The sequence below is a fragment of the Carcharodon carcharias genome, chromosome 6, assembly GCF_017639515.1.
Source record: "Carcharodon carcharias isolate sCarCar2 chromosome 6, sCarCar2.pri, whole genome shotgun sequence".
Taxonomy (NCBI): domain Eukaryota; kingdom Metazoa; phylum Chordata; class Chondrichthyes; order Lamniformes; family Lamnidae; genus Carcharodon; species Carcharodon carcharias.
Window position 1 is genome coordinate 23,971,445 of NC_054472.1, and position 20,479 is coordinate 23,991,923.

The following is a 20,479-nucleotide window of genomic DNA, read 5'->3' on the forward strand; positions in this document are numbered from 1 at the left end:
TTTGGATAGAAATCTCTTCAAGATGTATTGCATCTTCCATTCCTATAGATCCCAATGAAACTGTTGGATTCACGTCAGCATTTAATAATCGGCTGCTTCACATCAGTATCTCTGTCCAAGGTGGCATTCGAATTATGCTGGAAACTACAAGCACAACCCTATAACACAGTTGCAAACTAATAAATAGCCATCTGAATTGGAAACTTGCAGTTCGAAACCACATTGTCCAATTATAGTATCGACCACATTAGCACGTTTATTGTCACAAAAGTCAGTGCTTTTACTGGCAGCACCCCCTCCCCTGACTAATTTTCTCCCCTCATCTGAAAATCTTGCAGTTCTGAAGAAGTCATTTTCAACTCAAAACATTAGCACTGTTTCTCTCTCCATTGTATTTCCAGCACTTCGTTTGTAACACAAACACTAATCAATCTTAACCCTACCTAATCCAAGTGTACAACGGTCCATTATACAATCTCCTTCAAACACCAAAACATCTTTATAAATTGCACTATTGACCTTGAGGATAAAGGACAGTGTGACTACATGTGAACTGTCTGAAGGTCAATATAATTCCATTCAGGCTGAAGAGAAACACAACAGCTTACCCTAACTTTGCTGATTGGATGGCGAAGGCATTTGTTGGCTCCAGTCTCCCTGAGTGTTATGGAATAAAACTGTCCTTTATTCAGGTATGTCATCGGCCCTTCCCCCTGCTTCTGACGTAAAGATTTTGTGGCTTCCAGCGTGTACTGGAATGAATCTCTGGAATAAAGCAAGAATTAATGTTGGGAGGATTCAAGGAAACATATAGGATTCCTAAAAATTTAAGAAGCGTCTATGTTCATAATCTGGAGTTGGGCTTAAAAATCCTCACTAATACCAGTTGGATTTAATGTCTGTCCCGTCGGTATGGTACTGCAGTTGCTTATGATAGAGATCTTCTTCAGAATCCCCTAAATGACAAATGAGTAATTTTATTTCCTATAAAATGCAGTACATTAAGTTAGGATTACAAATCTAAAACAAACTATCTTGTAATTAGCTTTATAAAATTCCAATTAATTATTGCAATTGGTAAAATAAACCAACAGCCGCAAAGCTAGTTGATGCTTGGAAGGGCTGGAACTTTGTGTCCAGGGCTCCCGACCTTGTTTGCTCTGAAATAATTTTGAGAAGCCAGAGACAGCTCCTGAACAGTGCCCTGATATTCCTTCCTGGGGTAAGAAAAACAAGAGAAGAGCTGTAACACACAGCTGGTCAAAGCAGTTGACTTTTCAGATGCTCAACCTTCATCAGAATCTTTCTGACAAAGAAACCTGCACCAACCCCACCTGGTGAACGTGCAAAGAAAGGAAGGGGGGGGGGGGGGGGGGGGGGGGAAATAGCCAGGGAAACATAAAAGTATCTTAAAGAGAATTGAAAACTATTCAACACTGACAGCTTTCAATTTATTTCATCTCAAATTATTTTTCTTGAGGCCACTAACTCCTTCTTCCTTCTTGGGATATCGGTCTTTCAGCACTGGGCACCCATCAGTACTCCATGCAACCATCTAGTATTCACGCAAGAACCTAGGCAACATGTTCGGTGGGCTAGTTTACCTCAGGGGGGCATTACAGCTGAGCCTGAACCTCATCTGATACTCACATTTACAGGGTCAAACACAGAAACCATTCAACTCACATAAAGCAGTGAGCAGAGGAATTAGTGAATAGGGTCTAACACACATTCTGCCTAACCATGGCATCCAGCTGCTTTCCATAATATGGAGTTTCCAAATCCATAGATCCCTCTAGAGAGTCCAACGTCTTACCCTCCTGCATGCTCATAGATGAATTCTTCATCCCCTAACGAAGAGCTGCGGTATTTCTACAGTTGAAGGAAGCAAAGAGCGTGGTGTTAGCAATATAGTTAGCAACTGGTTACAGACGATGAAGTTAAAGATTTTCAAAGTACATCATTAGGAATACTTAAACTGCCTCTTTCCCCATTTACCATGTGAGCAGGATCCCATTCACATCACTTAGAGCTCATCAACCCAACTTGTGAAGGAAAGCACAAAATGACAAAGAGAATTTCACTTACACACATTGTCCTTCTCCTCTGCAGTCTGGCCACAATATAACAAACAGAGACATCTTGCAGTGGCTGCTGGGTCAGTTGGAAGAATTGCGTAGCACATTGCTTATGTTGGGAAGTGTGTACAGGCCCTTACCATTTTGACTTTCCTGATGTGAAAGGGATCTCCTTTATATACATCTCCCTGAGTATACATTGTTCATTCAGGACCGACAGTGCAGTTTCTGGTATTTGGTCTGGCTTCAGCCTAACAGTTCACATATTAGCAAATTTACTAAATTTAGTCAAAAATGACACGAGGTAAAACATTACACACGTTACTGATACTGAATGATACAGCCTTACATGTAATACTTGTAATGCTATTGTCCAACCTCTTTGTAAAACTTGCTTAAGATGCAAGAATTTATCATGTTGTTCCCTAACCAAAACCTTTGATTCACAGCTTAAAAAGTTTTGTTCTACTTCCCTGATTGATGTGCAATATTTGCTCAAGATATCATTTTTTTTTTTAAATCTTCTCTTCTCTCCTCCCTTCCCAAAATCTATTTACACGATTATGAGAATTTCCCACACCCTGACTTCCTACAGCTGTGTGTTTTTTGTATAGGAAATTGTAAGCCTTGCACCCGAATATAAAGTGATTCCCCCAACTGTTCGGTTCCAACCCCACTATCACTTGAACAAGCGATCATTCATCATGATCCAAGCCTGACTGACTGATTCTAGCTGAAGTTTGCGAGATCAACATCAAAGCGCTCCATAAACATCTCCTCTGTCCCCAGTGCAAACATCAGTAGATTTCAGATACAAAGCAATACATGCATTCCAAAAAAAAAAATCCACTGGCCTGAATTTTAGGTTGAATGAGCGGGCACACACCCGACCTGAAATCGCATGGAATAGCGCAAGACAGCATTGGGCATGTGTCACTACGTCTTTGTGCTCATGCGTAACATTGCACAGGAGTCGGAAATGCGCCCGCCAACAATGAAGCAGGCAATTAAGCCCATTGAGCCAATGGTTAGAGATTTTACAGGTCCCTTGCGCTTTAATGGTTGGTGGACGAACCAATCAGCCAGGCGGCCATCATGTTTTCACTTCATACTCAATCCAGGGTGGGATAAAACGTCTGGGATGAAATAAAATAAAAGATGTTTGGGGGTTGAGGTTTGCTATCAGCTGCTTGAATTCGCATTACGGAGAGAGTTTGCGGCATTTATTTGTGCGAATTTCATTGGAACATTACTGCAGCTCCCTGAGGCAGCTCCACAGCCATTTGTCAGCCTTCAAGGAGCTTGCTGGAAACGACCCCTTGCACCCTCGCTTCTCTCGGCACCTGCCCACTTCCTGCCTCCACCCCCTCCCGCCAACCCCCGGCAGGGCTCAGCCTCTCTCAGCGCGCGTTTCATGTTGGCTGCCAGTCAATTGGCCAGCCAGAGTGAAATCGCGTTCGGGGTCCGGTCACGGCCGGACATGGAAACTGTGGCCGCTTCTGGGCCCCACGATCAGGTGCGTCCGACAAGCCCAAAATTCAGCCCATTAACTTTGAATTTTTGCTTATTGATCCAAACTGTATAAGGCATAGAAAAAACAGCTTTTATTTTTGATAATTTTCTCAGATATCACAGTTGTAAATGTTCTGCCTGAATGAAATAGTACTCTCTGGGTATGATAGTTCCACAACAGCTGGGTATAAACTAGAACTCCCAGGGTGTATCTTGGTCTCACACACAAGCATACTTTCACATGTTGTCCCCAGTGCCAGGGCAAATCTCTAATACACAATGTGCAAGTACAATTTTGAACCTTATTCCCCACGCAAGGCGGACTCTAGTGAAGCTCCCTGGAGTGGGAAACGAGGCAGGTGGGGACACTTAATTGTAGAGGAGGCGAATTGTTAGCTTTCCAATGGAAGTTGGGAATTAAGTTGGTGGCAGATTAAAGGTGGATCGTGGTTCCTGACGGCAAGCATAGGGAACCCAGTTTTAATGCATTAGCATGCCATGCATTCTCATTAAAACACACGCTTGCCAGATTAAATTGCATCTTTGCAATTAAATCCAGAAACAAGAAACACGTGCTTTCAGATTCACAGTGGTTAACGGTGACGTGCAGCAGGTGAGTTAATCTTCCTGATGGATTTGCAGTTTGTCACAGCCGCTTTTCTTGGATGGGGAACTTTGTTGGGCCAGGTCACAAGATGTTGAGCTCTTGCACACGGAGGTCAGGACACAGCTGTTCAAGGAAGGGGGGCTGGCGGCTGTCCAAGGGAGGTCGGCATTGCTATTGGGGGAGGGAGATTGGATCATGGTGGCCCTAAGGAGGGTCGTGAGGGACAGAGGGATGGAGCTGGAGAAAATAGGGCAGGTCAACCTGTGCCCAAGGCAACTCAAGCGTGCTAGAGGGGAGGTCAAGGGTGATTGAGGTAGGGCTGGGAGAGGGCAGGGGAAGGGTGACAGAGGGAGGGTCGAGGATGACGGTTGACAAGGACAGGGTGCTGGCAGCTGCTTAAAGGTGCTGGAGGGCACAGCCCTAGGTTGACAAAGTTGATCAAGGGTTATGCTGGATAGCCCGAGGGTCACAGAAGGCAGGGCTAGGGTGATAAGGGAGGTTGCAGGGTGACGCCTTGCAGTGCCATGGGTCAAAGTGTAGCAGGTGGGGACTGGGGGACAGCAGCTCAAGTTCAAAATCCTCCTCTCAGACAGCCAGAATGATGCTGCTGGCTTGCAGAGAGTGGACGGCTGTCCAAGTGCCCTTTAGACAGAGCGCCTGGGCCTTCGACCATCGTATGGTAACAGCTTTGTCGGTGATTTTCTGCCTCCCCAACCCCCACACACAATTGGCCGTGCCCCTCGCATTTGCATAGCTAATTGGCTGGCCACTGTGCGATTGCATGTGGCCAAACATCTCACCTCCGAGTCCCCTTCTCTTTGGGGTCACTCGCTGCTGCAAAACGATTCCACCAACAGAAGCAGCGGCCTGTGTCAGGGGAAGAGCTTCTTTCAGCTATTTCTAACATCAAATGACTGATTTTACGCACATGCTTAGTGATTTTTGCAGAATTCTGTAACTTTCTTTTGTGTTCATATCCTACAAGAAATAGCATTTTTAATGCTATCTACTGATCTAAATGGAGGAGGGTACAAAGCAACAAAGGCCTTATTTCATTGATTTCATGGGTTGGTTTTGTGATCCTTGCTGTCCCCATTATTTTAGAGGCTCTACCACCTTGCTCTCACCCAGCGGTGCCAGTGGAAAGCTATCCTGGAGAGCAGAATTCCCTCTAAGCTGTGTGCATCAAGTGCTGCACACTTTATCATTGGAAACCATACACATTCTGATGGTTAAACAAGGCTTACTGCCACTCTAACCCATAAGTAAAGAGCTGGGAAATTCCCCCAAGACAGGAAATTAACAAGTGAGAGCCAAGCCTTACATGATTAATCAGGTGGAATTAACAGCTGAAATTCACTCGTGTCTGTTGCTGGAGCCCAAAGCTATCACTCAGCACTTGTCTTTTGTGTGGCTCGCTCGTCAATCCTTCCACTCACCTCTTCCCTCCTGCTTGCCAGTTCCCTCCCATTCTCCAAACCAACCACTTGCTGCTCACCTCCCCAACCCTTCCGCTCACCATCTTCCACCCGCTCACCACTTCCCTCCCTGACCCTTTCACTTGCTACCCCTCTCATTTTCGCCGCCTCGCCCCCCAGCCCTCCCTCTCGCTGCCCCTCTCTTGAGCCCTCACTCACAGCGAGGGCTCAGGAGAGGGAAGTGTGAGCACAAGTGTTGGGGAGGAAGACAGTGAGAAGTGAGAGGGAAGCAGTGAGCAGGAAGGAGGTGGCAAGCGGGACTGTCAGAGAGGGAGGCAGCAAGTCAAGAGAGGCAATGAGCTGGAGGCGGGAAGTGGTGAGCAGCAGGTAAACTGGAATATTTAGTAAGTTAAGGGTTAGTAAGTTTTGTTATTAAAAGTTGGCAAGAGGAGTTTCGGGCCAGTTAATACCACTGATCCAGTCATTCTGCTGCTGGTTTTGTAGAAATATTAAAGGAAGGTTGATCCCAAAGACATTCAACACATTTAAAAGGGCTTTTCTGTGGAGTTTGTGAGAAGTTTTGGATTCCTAGCCCAGATCTCCAAACAACAATGCAAAGGTTTTTGTGACATTTTAAACTGCTTATACTTCCAAATACTACCTCTCCCTAATTTACTTTTACATGCACTGTGATACAGTGTTCTTAAAAATGATGAAACACTTTATTAACTCACAATTCATGGATCTCTATTAAAAAAAACCGTGAGTGGAATAAATGCTACTATTTCCTCAAAAACTCTTAAAGAACATTCTCCCTCCTTGAGAACTGTCAGTATAACATCGGCCATCTTAATTTCCCCGCTTCCCTCACCCACTCTGACCTGTCTCCGTCTGAATTTGCTGAACTCCATTCTCTCAGCTCTAACCCTGAATTTGTTATCAGCCTGCTGACAGGGGCAGTGCCATTGTCTGGCGTACTGACCTCTAACTTACAGAGGCCGAGAGCCAACTCTCAGACACTTTGCCCTACCACCCCGGACCATGACCCACCATTGTTTCCAGGACCATCATTGACCTCACCTCCTCTGGAGATCTCCCTCCACAGCCTCCAACTTCATAGTTCCCCAACCCTGTTCGCACAGATGAAATGAGCTCCCAGAGAGAGCTGTGGAGGTGAAACCCACTGGAATTATTAAAGAAACAGCTTGGTGCTAATTGGAGAACTTCAGGAATTTTTGAATGGATGGACTAAGATGAGTTAAATGGCCATCCCCATCCACTCTTCTCTTGTGAAACTCCCCTCCTCCAGCCCTGTGACATCTACCCTGCGATCCCCTTCCCCGCCACCATTCACCCATGGCCTGGGATCCAGTGATAATCCTAGGACTCAGGTGGGTGTCATGCTGGCAGCAGCCACTGTCCCCCCTCTCCTCCTCCTCCTCCTCCTGCCGCCCCCCCCACCCCCCCCCACCTCCTCCCCCGCCACCACACACCCTGGCTGGTGCTGCCAATACAGCTGCCAGCCTCTGACTCGCTAGATGTGACTTCTGTCCCTGATCCCAGGGAAAGCCCATCACTGGCCTGTTAAGTGCCTGAGTGGAACAAGATGCAGCGGGCCTTCTCAGAGAGAGGTGAAGCAGGGCTCTCACCGACTTTCCAGCTGGTGGCTGAAACTCCTGTCGTCTCCATAAGACTCCACCTGTATCATCAGCGCAACCTGGACAGAATTGGCTGAACCAGTGCAAAAGAAAAACAGGCAATTTTAAGCACAAGTGAATTACATCCAAAACCGCTTATGTTTGCACTGGCTTAATAGTCAATTTTCCATCTGTAAAACTGGCCACAGCCCCGGTCGAAATTACAAGACTCCGCTGATTGCCAAGTTTGGGACAGCTCTTCAAATTGCTCTTATTTTCTTCGGTGCAAAGGAACATTTTAAGAACATTCTCACATGAAAAAATATTTAAGTAAGAGTACTAAGATACTGACTAATGTAGACCAATGCAGCATAATTCTTTAATGTAATTTTCTGTTACCTTAAATCAAGTTGCTCAATCAAGTCTGGATATTCTTATTAAAGCGGCTAATCTTTGGTAATAAGCCCATTTTCAACTGTATTCATAGCGCTACACAACTCTTAAATACATGAAGGAATACTTATACTGAGAAAAAAAAATAAACAATTACATTCTATGACAATGTCTGGTACACGGGAAATTTTAGAATTTATTTGCATAGTCAAAAATGTATGGAAACTTCAACTATGACCTAAACAGTGCAATTTCGAGCACATTTTGAGCCAATTTCCCTAGTGCACACAAAATGGAGATTCATAAAGATGAAAGCCCCTGCTCGCTGGGAGGCAGTTTGCCACTGAAACGAAATGCAACTGAGGCTCTTAAGTTGACTGCAGCACTGAAGTGAGAATAGCTGGATTCAGCAACTGATACCCTCCTGTCACCACAAATCATGTCGCAGCAACATGAATGCTTCAGCTATTGGCAATGATTGCGGTGTCTGATACACAAAACAGTTATTCAACTGACTAAAAAGATGAACATCCAAGAATGGCAAGTTCAAGAGGTCAGTAGCTACCAGAATATCAACAAACATTACAATTTATCAGAGTATTTCTTGGAAGATCTTTTATTAAAATCTAATTTACCCTAAATGGCTAAGTAGGCAATGGTATACAGCACTACGCTGTGCAATCCCAGGCTCAGTCCTCAGTCTGTGCTGAGTTCGGAGGTTTGAATAGTTTGGGGTAGAGACATTAGAATTGGCTGAGCTGAGGTAAAGTCAGACAGGGTACTTCCTCCAGATAGCTATTCAATGACACCTGCTCTGGAAAATGTAATTATATAGGATAAAAACAGCAAGTCTAGAAAAGCTCAGCAGGTCTGGCAGCATCTGCGGAGAGAAAAACAGCTAAAGTTTCAAGTCTGATATGACTCTTCCTCAGTTCTGATGAAGTCATATCAAACTCAAAACGTTAACTCTGTTTCTCTCTCCACAGATGCTGCCAGGTCAGAGTTTTTCTAGCATTTTCTGCTTTTATTTCAGATCTCCAGCAATCGCAGTATTTTGCTTTTATTTTAGTAATGATACGGTTATCAGTTGAATTCAGATCCAGACTTAGCTGTGAGCAGCCCTGTTGATAGCTAATCACTGCCCATTTTCAGATATGAAGGCACTTGAGGGGGAGCCAACACCCATGGAAACTGCACCCTAGTAAAAGTCAGTACCTTTAGAACAGGAGGGGAGTAAACTGAGGATGTGGGGGTGGGAGAGAAGGAACAAAACCAAAATAAAGGTTTTAAAACAATGTTAAAACTGCACCATATTTCCCCACAGCCATTTCTGAAATTAGCAAAGCCCATTAATTTATTTCCCTTCCTCCTGTGCAACAAATCTCACTTCAATTCCACCTTCAGTTAAATACACTTTTCATCAGCTGTGTACAGAACAGCCGAGCCAAATGAAACTTTGCTGAGGGTAGTGCAAGCAGATTTAGGAAGTACAAAGCTTTAGTTACGCTCGAGGAATCAGAAACACACCACACTCTTAGCAGCACAGTGAGAATGGTCAGGTTAATTATGTCCCAAGGTAGAGTGCATTTAAACAAAAAGATTCTGTCTAGTGGTGATCCATGACTTTGTGAACATACCTTCAAGGGGAATTTGAGCTCATTTTAAAAAATAATCATCAGCTGCAATAGCTTACTCACAAGCCACTCATCTGTAGTCCCCCAACCAGCAATCTAAATAGCGTGCAGCTCTATTGTGGAGAAACCCATCTCATTACACTGCAATTTTTCTTCACACTACCTAAGTAATGATGCTTTCTCTTCTTGGTCACAGGCTGATTTCATTGCAAGTGCATGAGATACACCTGCCCTTTTACCCTCTCCCTTCTCACCATCCTAGGCCCCAAATACTCATTCCAAGTGAAACAGAAATTTACTTGTACTTCTTTCAATTTAGAATACTGTTTTGCTGCTCACACTCCTCTACACTGGGGAAACCAAATGCAAACGGGGTTACTGCTCTGCGGAATGCCTTCGCTCCGTGCACAAGCATGACCCTAAGCTTCCTGTCGCTTGCCATTTCAATTCTCCACCTTGCTCCCACTCTGACCTTTCTGCCCTTGGCCTGCTAGCGTGTCCCAATCAAGCTGAACACAGGTTTGTGGAATAGCACCTCATCGCTATAGAGATAGAAGCATATGTCGATAGAGTGAGGTAAAGTAAATAGAGTGAGAGGAGGCTCGGGTGGAGAATAAACACTGGCCAAGTTGTCTGGTTGTCTGCTGCTTAATTCGATGTGACATGTTTAATAGAATCCCCAATGAATTACCTGTGGGAAAAATTCATAGGCTGGAGAAGTACAGAACATTACAGTCCAAGGTGGTTCAGGCTCATTATTTGTTCTGTGTGGATTTAACTGATCCAACAATCATATCAAGGGATATTGATCAAATGAGGGAAAAGACAGACAGAAAAACTTTTTCTTTCTCTTTATTCTTTCATGGGATGCAGGTGTCACTGCCAATGCCTGCATTTGTTGCCCATCTCTAATTGCCCTTGAACTGAACATTTCTGAGCACAGTTAAGAGCTTTGGGTCTGGAGTCACAAGCAGACCAGGCCAAGTAAGGACAACAGATTTCCTCCCCTAAAGGACAGTATTGAAGCAGATGGGTCTTTACAACAAATTGATGATAGTCTTATAATTCCAGATTTATTCATTGAATTCAAATTCCACCAGCTGCTACGGCGGGATTTGAACCCCGGTCTCCAGAGCATTGGCCTGGGCCTCTGGATTACTAGTCCAGTGACATTACCACTTTGCCACCACGTGACCCATTGCCTTAGTATAGCACCTTTCATGAATACAGGGCATCCCAAGGCATCTTACAGCCAAGCAAATACTTTGGATTCACAGCCACTGTTGTAATGTAGGAAACATGGCAGCCAATTTGTGCATGGCAAGCTCCCATGGGCAGCAATGTACATAAGAACATAAGAAACAGGAGACCATTCGGTCCCTCAAGTTTGGTCTGCCATTCAATAAGATCATGGCTGATGTTCTTGTGTTTCAATTTCCACATTCCAATCTAACCCCGATAATCTTTGATTCCCTTGCCTAACAAGAATCTATCTACCTCTGTCTTAAAAATATTCAGTGACCCCACCTCCACCACCTTCTGAGACAGAGTTCCAAAGTTGCACAACCCTATGAGAAAAAAAAAATCTCCTCATCTGTGTCCTAAAAGGGCTCCCGGTGACCCCTAATTTTAAAACAGTGCCCCAGTTCTGGACTCACCCACAAGGGGAAACATCATTTCTACGTCTACCTTGCCAAGGCCATTCAGGATTTTGTATACTTCAGTCAAGTCACCATTCACTCATCTAAACTCCAGTGGAAACAAGCCCAGTCTGTCCAACCTTTCCTCATAAGATAACCCACTCATTCCAGTTAGCAATCTAGTAAACTTCGTCTGAACCGCCTTCCTTAAATAAGGAGACCAAAGCTGCAGAGTGTTCGAGATGAGGTTTCACCAATGGCCTGTATAACTGTTCAATCCCTCTCTAATAAAGGATAGCATTCCATTAGCCTTCTTAATTACTTGTTGTACCTGCATACTAACTTTTTGTGACTCATGTACTAGAACGCCAAGACCTCGCTGCACCTCAGAATTATGCAGCTGTTCTCCATTTAAATAATACTGTTTTTTTGTTCTTCCTGTGATAATAACCAGGTGATATGTTTATGCTGTTGACTGATGGATAAATATTGGCCAATATACCAGGGATAACTCCCTTTCTCTTCTGCAAAAATGTATCATGGGACCTTTTACATCCACTGAGGTGACAGTCAGGGCCTCCAACCATGAGAGGCATCTCTGACAGTGCAGCACTCCCCTCAGTACTCCACTGGAGTGTCAGCCTTGAGTTTTGTGCTCAAATCCTGGAATGGGACTTGTAACCACAACCTCTTTCCTCATGAGTGAGAGGGCTACCCATTAAACCACAGCTGAATGGGGTGAGGTACAGATCAGCCATGATCTAACTGAAATAAAAACAAAAAAACTGCGGATGCTGGAAATCCAAAACAAAAACAGAATTACCTGGAAAAACTCAGCAGGCCACCAGACCTGCTGGGTATGATCTAACTGAATGCAGGAACTGGCTCAAGGGGCTGACTGGCCTACTCCTGTTCCTATGGGCTGAATTATAACCTAAAAAAAACCTGCAAGTTTGCATTGGGTGAGAGGTTAAAAAGTGAGAAATGTCTTTCTTGATCCAAACCCATCTCCAACCTGCCTATTTCCAACCTCCTGTAAGGAAGCTGCCTGCTTCAATGTCATGCAGACGTTCAACTTTAATTGGTGCTGGTTAGGTTTCCCGTGCACCAGGGAACCCACCAGCTTCCTGGAGGTGAGGCCTTGGTGCATTTAGGAGGTAGGTGCCTTCACACCTACGTCCAGGATCCATGTGCCTTCCAGAGAAACTTCCATGATCGGGTGACCCTCCACAACCTCTTCTCTCAGACCTGCGACCTTATCCCCACCACCAGGCCTCTGATCTCCTCCCCATTCAGGACCCCCAACCTACCCCCAACTCTGCATTAGCTGTCCACCAGATCGACCTTCCCCAACCCACCTTTCTCTGGTCAACTTCCATCCCTGACTGATCCCACGTCACCCACCATTCCCAGCGCAGGCTTACCTGCTGCTGGCCTGCCCCCTGATGGCCCAGCCTGTCAATCAGGCTGGATTTCGGGCGGGGAACCAGTGATGTCACTGACACAATGCCGAGTTAAAACTTCACAGCGTGTGGGGGAATCCTGAATTGCGGATTCCCCAAGGCCTTCTGGGTGTCCTACTCCCCGTGAGTAAGGTCAGTATAAATTCTGTCCTATGTTTTACAATGGATACAGTGGGAGCAATATAATTGTGTCAAAGTCCGAGTTAGGGAAGGTAAACAAACCAACCAGGGCTCCTGTGCTCAATCTGTCCCCTCTTTCGAAATTTGAGTGGGTAGAGGTTAAAGCAAAAACAGGACTGAGCCCAGCTACAATGTCTGTCCATGATTTAGTAGCCAGCCACAGTCACTGTTTAGGCTCAGAGAGATTTGGTGACGTGCTGTGAAACTGTAGCTCAGAATGAGTCAGTGCCTCTAAGGGAAGGCAGGGGAAGGAAAAAGGAACCAAATCATCTCCTGCCTGAGCAGAACATTTTCATTTTGCTGGTCCAAAGACAGACCAAGTTAAGCTCTCTTTGCCTGAGAAAAGGCAAATTCATTTATACATACCAGATGAGGCAATGTCTGTCCTACTTCCTTTATGGGGAATAAGGATAGACATTCCTTGTAGTCCAGGATGTTGATCCTTGTGCAGAAATATCATCGGTATCATCAGTCAGAACTAGAACTGCTGTGTCTGAATTATAGGAAAGGGATGTAGAATACTTATTCCGCTGGAACTCTTCCTCTCCTTATCATTAGCTCTCTAGCTTATTCACCTCAACCTTTGGTAAACAAATGAGGATAAGCTAGTTTCACATTTATTGTGAGTTGACAATTTTTGTCATTACTGGTTTTTGGGAATAAATCTCTTATTTTTGTTTTATTCCCATTCTTAAATAATTAAGAATTCGGACTTTGGTCTTGGAGCAGGTGAACTAGTCAGAATCTTCACTTTAGTGGAATGCGCACGGGATAGTAAACAGCTTGTGATGTTTTGCATGATTATAACACGTGAAGAGTTGAAAGAATATGCACTGTATAAGGAAAGCTGTGCATTATTACCAATTACATCTACAAACAGAACTATTTCTCACGGGTTTTCATTTATTGCTAGGAGGGGTGCTATTGCAACGACCGAGATTTGGTGTTCAATGTGATGTGAAAGCAGTGGCAATGGGACTTATTTAACTAAACAACATGGGAAAACTACTGTTTAAGTATATAATGGTAGAATGTTTTACCGTTTGTAATAAAGGACTTGTTACAGGTCTGTGGCACCCTCTACAATTTGAAAGAATTCACAGAAAATTACTCACAGTTTAACTTTTAAAACTAAATTCAATTAGCAATAGTAAAGAGAAATTCCCCCTCTACTGCTCACCACTGGTCTCCTGGACTGTCCCAAAAGCAAACTACATTTGCACTGCCGCTATCACAGGAGACCAGTAGGTATCTGGTTGGCAGAACACTGTCAACGCTGTTTAGCTCCTCTCTGACTAGAATTCTGGTGATTGTCCAGTGTGGAACACTCTGTACATGCTGGAGACACATACACGAAGTCAATAATTTAATTGTTTAGATAGTGGGAAGAGGAGAATCGCCGCTCTCCAAGTAATTAAAAGGACTGGTAGGGCTACTAATGTACATGTCCTTTTGAAAAATGAAAATGATCCATATTCTGGAAACTTGGTTTGACAGAATACTGGACATGATCTCCACAAACCGAAGCACTGGGGAACTATCCCCTCCATAGGGTCACAATCGGCCTGAAATCTAGATTTAGGCATTGATGTGAAGTTGAAATTATTTTCCACTAACACTAAACCATTGTATAAAATCACTTTTAGAACATTTCTAGTAATCCAGAATAACATGATTAAATGATTGCTTCACAACTGAGAATAAACTCCCAATGAGGAAGATGATAATAACACATCTTAACTCCGAAGAGCTATTTCTATATTTGAATAAAAATATTCCTCTCATCCTAAAACTGTTCATCTGAAACAGCCCTTTAGAATTTCTATCTTAAAGTTAGAATGGGATTAGATTCAGTTAGATTCAGGGGCCTAAGAGTGCAATGTACATCAAATAAATTGCAAAATACTGAAATTGAGGTTATCATAGAATGGTCACAAGATGGAAGGTGGCCATTCGGTCAGTCGTGTCTATGCTGGCCCTTTGCAAGAGCAACTCAGCTAGTCCTACTCCTCTGCCTTTTCCCCATTGCCCTACAAGTCTTCTCTTCAGATAATTATCCAATTCCCTTTCGAAAGTCATGATTGAATCAGCCTCCAACACACTCTCAGGCAGTCTATTCCAGGTCCTACCCACTGTCACCTTTGGTTCTTTTGCCATTCACCTTAAAATGATGTCCTCTATTTCTCAACCCTTTCATCAATGGGAACAGTTTCCTTCCATGTATTCTGGCCAGACCACTCACAATTTTGACTGCCTCACGACCTTTTAAGTGTGTCATTTTTTTTACTTGCAGTACCAACACCAACATTATTCCTCCCTCTCTATCACATCTAATTTGCTTTCTCAATGTACTGTTAATTTCACGATGCAGAAGTGAGCCAACAGTCTTGAGCTCAACCCACCACATGTGGCAAAAGAAAATCTTCCAGTAAGATCCATTTTTGCTACAATCAAAAGGAGGTCCTTGGTTCCCAAATCACATCATATCATTTGATAGAACTGTTGATTCTGATCTGCTACAGTTAACTGCTAGAGACTTTTATTCCAGAACTTAGTTTAAAGATTTGACATCCTTTTTCAAAACTAAATTACCTAATGTACCTATAGGATTATAGAATAGCACCAGCACAGAATGAGGCCATTCGCTTCATCTTGTCTGTGCTGGCCCTCTGAGGAGCAATTCACTTAGTGTCACTCCCCTCTCTCTTCCCCGAAGCCCTACAAATTCTTCCTTTTCAGATAATGATCCAATTCCTTTTTGAAAACTTCCATTGACCCTGCCTCCACCAGGCAGTGCATTCCAGAACCTAACCTGGCTGCGTTAAAATAGATTTTCTTCATGTCACCATTGCTTCTTTTACCAATGATTTTAAATCGAGGCCTCTGGTTCTCAATATATCCAGCTTCTCTCATGATTTTGAATACCTCTATTTATCCATCTGGTCCCTAAAAGTGTTTCAGGCACACACCTGACTCTACCAACATAAAGGGCAAGATTTTACAGTGGGCTTCAGGACCCCACTTCGGGATGAAATGGGGGACCAAAACCCACACTCACCAGCAGCAAGATCAGCTCAGCAATTTCACCAGAGGCTGCCTCCTAATTGGCCACCTTCGGGCTCCAATGTCCTTAGGTGGCTCCCAATGCTAGTGCTAAATTATAGGCTGGCAGCTCTAGAGCCTCAGCAGCCCCATCGAGTGATTGGGTGGGTCGTCGACCACAAAGGCACCTAAGGGGTCTCAGAAAGCAAGTTCTGAGGGACTGAGGGTGGAAGTCCCCTCAGAACGGAGGGGAAAGCCCTCTAGGAGCAGTGTTTTGGCCATGGCAGCAGCCTTTCCCTCATCCAGCTCCTTAAATGGGCTGGTTCGGATGCACCTCCCCACCCAGGCTGCTGCAGGGAAGCCACCTCCATGGAGATGGCGGCCATTACATGTGGCGGGACCAAAGGATCGACCCAATTGGGTCCTTGAATATTTAAATTGGCTGCCCTCCTCTACAGGCTCCCTCCTATTTTTGCAAGCCACCCCCATCACCTTTCCTGCCACCTCAGGGATAGTAAAAATCTGCCCAACATGTCCATTTGTGAACTATTCACATGTTAGGGAATATCTTTAAATAGAAAGACAAACAGTAAGAATTTCTACCGATATTTAAATAAGAGTTAACAAAGCAAGCATTGGTCCTAAAGAAAGTGATTCTGAGGAATTATTAATAGAGAATAAGAGATGAACTGAACAGATATTTTGTGCCGATCTTCACTATAGGGGATATAAGCAACTTTCCCAGAAATAGCTGTAAATCAGGAGTTGGGAGAGAGGAAAGAACTCTAGATAATTACAACCACTATGGAAGGGGTACTTAGCTGATTGTTGAAGCTGCAGGTTGACAAGTCCCCGGTCCTGATAGATTTCACCTTAGGATCTTAAAAGAAGTGGCTAGTGAGATAGTTGACACATTGGTTTTAATTTTCCAAAATTCACTAGATTCAGAAAAGGTGCCATTAGATTGGAAAATAGCAAACATAACTCCTTTATTCAAAAAGGGACGGAGACAGCAGGAAACTATAGGCCAGTTAGCTTAACATCTGTCATTGGGAAACTGTTAGAAGCCATTATGAAAGATGTTATAGCAGGGCACTTAAGATATATTCAAGTTAATCCGGCAGGATCAATGTGGTTTTGTGAATGGGAAATCATGTTTATCCAATTTATTGGAGTTCTCTGAAGAAGTCACATGTGCTGTGGATAAAGGGGAAATCGGTGGATGTACTGTACTTAGACTTTCACTTAGATTATCATTTGATAAGGTGCCACATCAAAGATTATTGCGGAAAATAAAAATCCATGGTGTAGGAGGCAACATATTGGCATGGATGGAATATTAGCTGGCTAACAGGAAACAGAGTAGGCATAAACTGGTCATTTTCTGGTTGGCAGGATGTGACGAGTGGTGTGTCACAGGGATCTGTGCTGGGCCCTCAACTCTTCATAACTTATATAAATAATTTGGATGAAAGGACCAATGGTATGGTTGTTAAATTTGCAGATCACACAAAGATAGGTAGGAAAGCAAGTTGTGAAGAGGATCTGAGGAGGTTACAAAAGGATAGAGATAGGTTAGGCGAGTGGGCAAAGATCTGGCAAATGGAGTATAATGTGGGCAAATGTAAAATTGTCTATTTTGGCAGAATGAATAAAAAAATAAGCATATTACTAAATGGTGAGATTGCCGAGCTCTGAGATGCAGAGGGATCTGGGTGTCCTAGTGCATGAACCACAAATGGTTTGTATGCAGGTACAGCAGGTAATTAGCAAAGCTAATAGAATATTAGCATTTATTGCCAGGGGAATTGAATTCAAGAGTAGGGAGGTTATGCTTCAGTTATACAGAGCATTGGTGAGGCCACACCTGGAGTACTGTGTATAGTATTAGTCTCCTTATTTAAGTAAAGATGTTCATGCGTTGGAAGCAGTTCAGAGAAGCTTTACTAGATTAACAGCTGCAATGGGTGGGTTGTCTTATGAGGAAAGGCTGGACAGGCTATGCTTGTATCCACTGGAATTTAGAAGAGTAGGAGGAGACTTGATTGAAACCTTTAAGGCCCTGAGGGGATTTGACAAGGTGGATGTGTAAAGGATGTTTTCCTCTTAGAATCTAGAACTAGGGGGTTTAAAAAATAAGAGGCCACCCATTTAAGACAGATGAGGAATTTTTTTTCTCTCACAAGAGGGTCGAGAGTCTTTGGAACTCTCTCTTCCTCAAAAAGGTGGTTGAAGCAGAGTCTTTGAATATCTTTAAAGCAGAGATAGATAGATTCTTGATAAGCAAAGGGATAAAAGGTAATCGGGGGTAGGCAGGAATATGGAACCGATGTTAAAATTAGATCAGCCAAGATCTTATTGAATGGCGGAGAAGGCTCAAGCGGCCTACTCCTGCTCCTAATTCGTACGTTCATGTTATCATCCATGTGCTTCAGTTTTCTAAACATGCCCTTCACAGACTGGCTTTGGCTGCTCAGGGATTAGAAAGCTGCAGCTTAAAATAATCAAAATCATTGAGTATACACAAGTAACTGTTTATATGCCCACATAGGTGTAGTTGCTTTTCTTTTTAAAATTAACCCTTATTTTCCAAGCTTTGCATTTCCTCAGACAGGTTTTGCAATAACCCAGATAAGACAGGAAGATTCTTTGCTTGGAGTAGGAAGGATGGGTGTAAAACCAACACCAAAATCATAGTATAATTTTGGCAGTTTTCAGAGCCGAGAAGCACAAGAGTATAGAACCTGAAAGCAAATCTAACACTGATTCAATGTTGACTGAAGTGCAGGGCTTCAAAGACAGTCACAAAGAACTCATTTTTCAGTCTGATAGATCAAATGATTGTAGTATGGAAAGGGTCTAGAAGAGCATAACATTAATATACAGGTACAGTGTCTCAAAACGGGCAACCTCTGGACCAAGCCCATGCCGGATTTTGGATTTTGCTGGTTTTTGGATTGGGTGGTTCAGACCAGGTCTGGCCGTGCTGTGTCGGGAGGAGTCAAGGGTTGCTTGGACCACTTGACATGTAGGAAAAGACTAGTGCACGAAACCAATAACTGGTCCAGTGCACCACCACGCCAATGCAGTACCTAACCGAACATGCCTTCCTTCACTGTTGCTGGGTCAAAATCCTGGAACTTCCTCCCTTACAGCACTGTGAGTGCACCTACACCATATGGACTGCAGCAATTCAAGAAGGCATCTTCTCAAGGCCAATTAGGGATGGGTAATAAATGCTGGCCTAGCTGGCAACACTCACATCCCATGTATTAATTTTTTTAAAAGGGCTAAGTTATTTTACTCATTTAACAAGAATTAAAAATACATGCATGGCAGCTTATAAAAATATTTAGCTTTTGGACATCTCCGGTTTTCTGATAGCCAGATTTGGGACATTGTACCTGTTTCCATATACAGTTGGATTAGACATTTAATGCCGTCCTAACGTGACCTACATACAATCCCTCACTGACAATGGAAGATAGGACTAATGACCATTCAGCACCTCCAGCCTGTTCTGCCATTCAGTCATATCACGGCTAATCTGTATCTCAACTCCATTTCCTGCCTTTACTCCATATCCTTGTGCAACAAAAATCTATCAATCAATTATACCCTTGAAACTTTCAATTAACCCAGCATCCAATCACAGCAATGTGGTAGGGGAAGTGGCCCTTAATGCATCTAGTATACAAAATCCTTGAGGAATGGAGTATATTTTCATAAATATAACAGCATATGTACACATGTTTATTTTTAAATCACAACTTACTTCCACTATTCCATCCTTAAACGTTTCACTGTAGCTGCTGTCAGGCGTGCTGCGCTGGTCATCTTTGAGGTAGTTGGTGTGTGTGACGGTGAACACTTCGTATTGGCTGCTGCCAAGGTTCTGTTCAAAGATCACCCCTCTCTGTTCATCACTCTCGGCTCTACTATAGTGCACAGTGGGAGTCATTGCCCCTGAATAGCTGGTGGGGTAACCCTCCGTTTTGATGCTGACCACTGCTACCCCTGCCACCGACACAGGCGTGTTCTCAGCTGGGTTTGCACCGTAAGGCTCCCGCTTTGAGGCATCCAAATGCTCCGGGTGCAAGGACAGGTTCACCGGGAGGGACTTAAGAACTTGCACTCGATTGTCATGTACTTCTAGATCGTTCTGATTATCAGATGACGTAAGGCAATTTCTGATAAATCAAGACACAGGAAAAAATACTGTCAGAATAAGAACTTTTGAAACTGATTCAAAGAAAAAACTTCACTGATACTTACTTAACATGGACTGGCAGTGACACAATAAGTTTGTATTCTCAGTTATTTGCTTCACTTCTTTTAGAATTTATGGACACGAACAGATTTTTTTTTGTATTTTTTTTTCCAACTTGTTGACTTCTTCCCTTCCCCTTGCCCAATGATTTAATTTTATCCAGTGAGTAGCTGAGCCAGGCACCAGAAAGGCCCCAGATTCAATCCTTGGTCTGTGTTGAGTTAGTTGCAGTTGTGGCTCTTGGCACCCATGGGTGAGGAAGGAAAACAATAACAAAAGGCAGCCAGAGTTCCCAAGCCTGATGGCCATCTAATGACCCCTGTCGGAAATACGTGCAAGTGATTGGACAAAGCTAGGCTAGTGCTTGGCTGTAATACTAACCTGCCCTCCCCCCAAACAGTCCACCAACATTTGCTCTCAACTAAAACAAATAATGATGGCTTACGTCATTAGACCAGAGAGACTAGACACCCATGGAACCATATCAAACCAAGTAATAAACATCATCAGGAAAGAGGGTGAAAAGAAAAAGACATGACAATAAAATAAATAAATATACATTGACAATATGATAAATAAAAATGCTGCCTCTTAATTGAAAACAG

At 43.6% G+C, this 20,479-nt stretch overlaps 1 protein-coding gene across 3 annotated transcripts in view; it reads right to left on the bottom strand.

The window, feature by feature from the left end:
- grhl2b (grainyhead-like transcription factor 2b) overlaps positions 1–20,479 on the bottom strand; it is a 133,600-nt gene that overhangs the window by 79,780 nt on the left and 33,341 nt on the right. For all 3 annotated transcript variants that reach the window (XM_041190602.1, XM_041190603.1, XM_041190604.1), the window contains exons 4-6: positions 19,380–19,794; positions 1,817–1,872; positions 609–765 (exon numbers count right to left, since the gene is read on the bottom strand). In XM_041190602.1, coding sequence (XP_041046536.1) covers positions 609–765; positions 1,817–1,872; positions 19,380–19,794 — 628 coding nt within the window. The remainder of the gene's footprint in view (positions 1–608; positions 766–1,816; positions 1,873–19,379; positions 19,795–20,479) is intronic.